Below are 2,269 nucleotides of genomic sequence, written 5' to 3'. Positions count from 1 at the left end.
TGCTTATGGACAGACTGGGTCTGGCAAGTCGTACTCCATGGTTGGATACGGACCAAATAAGTAAGTTTATGAGATATTGTTGATCTAGTGTCAAAATTTTCCTTCCACCCATCAGTACTGGCGTATGGGACGGGGTAATAGCTGGGTGTGACTGTATATTTTGACAAAGGTATTTTCCAGGTGTCATTACCAGAAATACAATTCTATTTTTGTTTTGGAGGAGACTTCAAATTTGTCGAAATTGTGTGAACTTCAACACTTATCTATTTCAGAGGCATAGTACCAATCATTTGTGACGAATTGTTTAAAGAAATAGCATCAAACACAAAAGATAATAAAGTAGGTTGATCATTATATAATAAAATAACATCTTGAATCAACCTGAATCAGTGGTTACAAAAGTTATGCAATTTCGTTCGTAACGTCATGTCGACGCACACAATTTTAGTCGGGAATAGACACTTTCAAATACGCCTTTAATCTCATCATTAACAATAGCAAAATGAAATCCTAAAGTTTATTTGAAACACATACATTAGTTAAATTAAACCAATCTATTCCCATTGGTTAATCAAATGTTAATAATTAATGAATTTACATAGCAAAATGAAAAGACACATTTAAAAGATTACTCTTCAATAGATGTCAAATGTTTGATTTTCTGAAAATTCTTAAACAGACATTTTTTTTACAGAGATTTGAGGTCACATTTTCCATGTTAGAAATTTACAATGAACAAGTCAGGGACTTGTTGGCGAAAGACAATCCTAAAGGTGGTTTGACAGTCAGACAAAATGCTAAACTTGGAATGTTTTACGTAGAAGGATTAAAGAACACACCGGTTGGAAGTTATCAAGAAATCGAGAAGAGAATGGAACAAGGTTTGATTTGGTTTATAAGTTCTTCTTAAATCCGTCAATGCTGCGAGCCATATCCTTAATCCTTGATTCCCAAATCGGTGTATCAGTACCACATTGGAATTGATAACATCCATCACAACCGAAGAATACACAGGGAATACCAAAAACAAAACAAAAATACAGAGAAATAAAACCTAAATAACACAGGAAGTACTGAAGAACACCACAGTAATATTTCGTTCTTCATTTCGCCAAGTACCAAGAAATAGGAAAAGAAACATTAGGGTACTTAAAACAAACAAAGGTGTTTTTGTTTTATGTTTTGAATAGCACCCAGACGTGCACAAATATATTACTCTAACAATAATTTACCTATTAATTCATCAAATTTATCTTTATTTAATAAATAGGCACAGCTGCAAGAACTGTAGCCTCGACTAATATGAATGCTACTAGTAGTCGGGCATACAGTAGTCACGATCACTTTTGATCAGATTATCAAAAGATAGTATTGGTTCTGAAACCAAGAAGAGCAGTACCATTAATTTAGTAGATTTAGCAGGTATGTGTCATTCCTTCAGTTTTACATCATTTGAGACCATAGACTGAACTCTAGCACGATTATATACCAAACGTTTGGCTCGATTTAGCGAGGTGTTTCAACTTTTACCATAAATCTGATGTTGACATGTGGCCAATGGAATATTCTTTGGTGATGCAAAATTCAAAAACAAACTGTTAAGATATCTATTATCTTATGAACAATTTTTAACAAGTTGATTCAAAATAATAGATATGAGGCGCTCGTCTGCATCGTAACCAGCAGCCTATATAACGCCATGTAAAAATTGTATATAGGTACTGCTCATCAATCCTTGGACAGGACTGGAATCTGTCATAAGATCATATTTGGAATTGCATATCGTAATGTAATGCGGCAGGTCATTTGCAAATTGGATAACATCTATGGGATTCAAGTGTTGTGCTTGGCGAAGGAGGTCGAGTTGAATGACCTAGTTAAATGTAGATGATTATCTTTGTTTATCAAACTTTCAATAGGATCTGAAAGAGCTGATAGTACGGGTGCTACCGGAGATAGATTAAAAGAGGGAGCTAATATTAACAGATCCTTATCAGCTCTGGGTAACGTTATATCGGTAAGTGACTGCAATATATTCACATTCCACACTTGCAGGGAGTGAGTTTTTGTGCATTTACTCGTCAATAAACGTCCTAAATTCCCACAAAATTTGACCATAATATAACGAAAATATCGCAAATAGCATTCAAGATTAAATGGTGTCATGGCGTCATTGATATTTAATTGCGTTAGCAACTTAAAAGTCTGTTTAAGTTTTTCTGGAAATGCAAGATCCGAAAAAAACAAAAAATCGGAATGGTGCAATTAG

General features: G+C 34.3%; 1 protein-coding gene across 1 annotated transcript in view; it reads left to right on the top strand.

Moving 5' to 3' along the window:
- The window catches only part of LOTGIDRAFT_166199 (hypothetical protein), a gene marked incomplete at both ends in the record, with an annotated part of 8,214 nt that overhangs the window by 5,496 nt on the left and 449 nt on the right, over positions 1-2,269 (top strand). Inside the window, 3 exons of the mRNA XM_009063249.1 lie at positions 273-339; positions 695-881; positions 1,920-2,017. Coding sequence (XP_009061497.1) covers positions 273-339; positions 695-881; positions 1,920-2,017 — 352 coding nt within the window. The remainder of the gene's footprint in view (positions 1-272; positions 340-694; positions 882-1,919; positions 2,018-2,269) is intronic.

Source organism: Lottia gigantea (assembly GCF_000327385.1).
Source record: "Lottia gigantea unplaced genomic scaffold LOTGIsca_56, whole genome shotgun sequence".
Classification (NCBI taxonomy): domain Eukaryota; kingdom Metazoa; phylum Mollusca; class Gastropoda; family Lottiidae; genus Lottia; species Lottia gigantea.
Note: the sequence above shows the minus strand (reverse complement) of the source record. Positions and strands in the feature narration are given on the sequence as shown.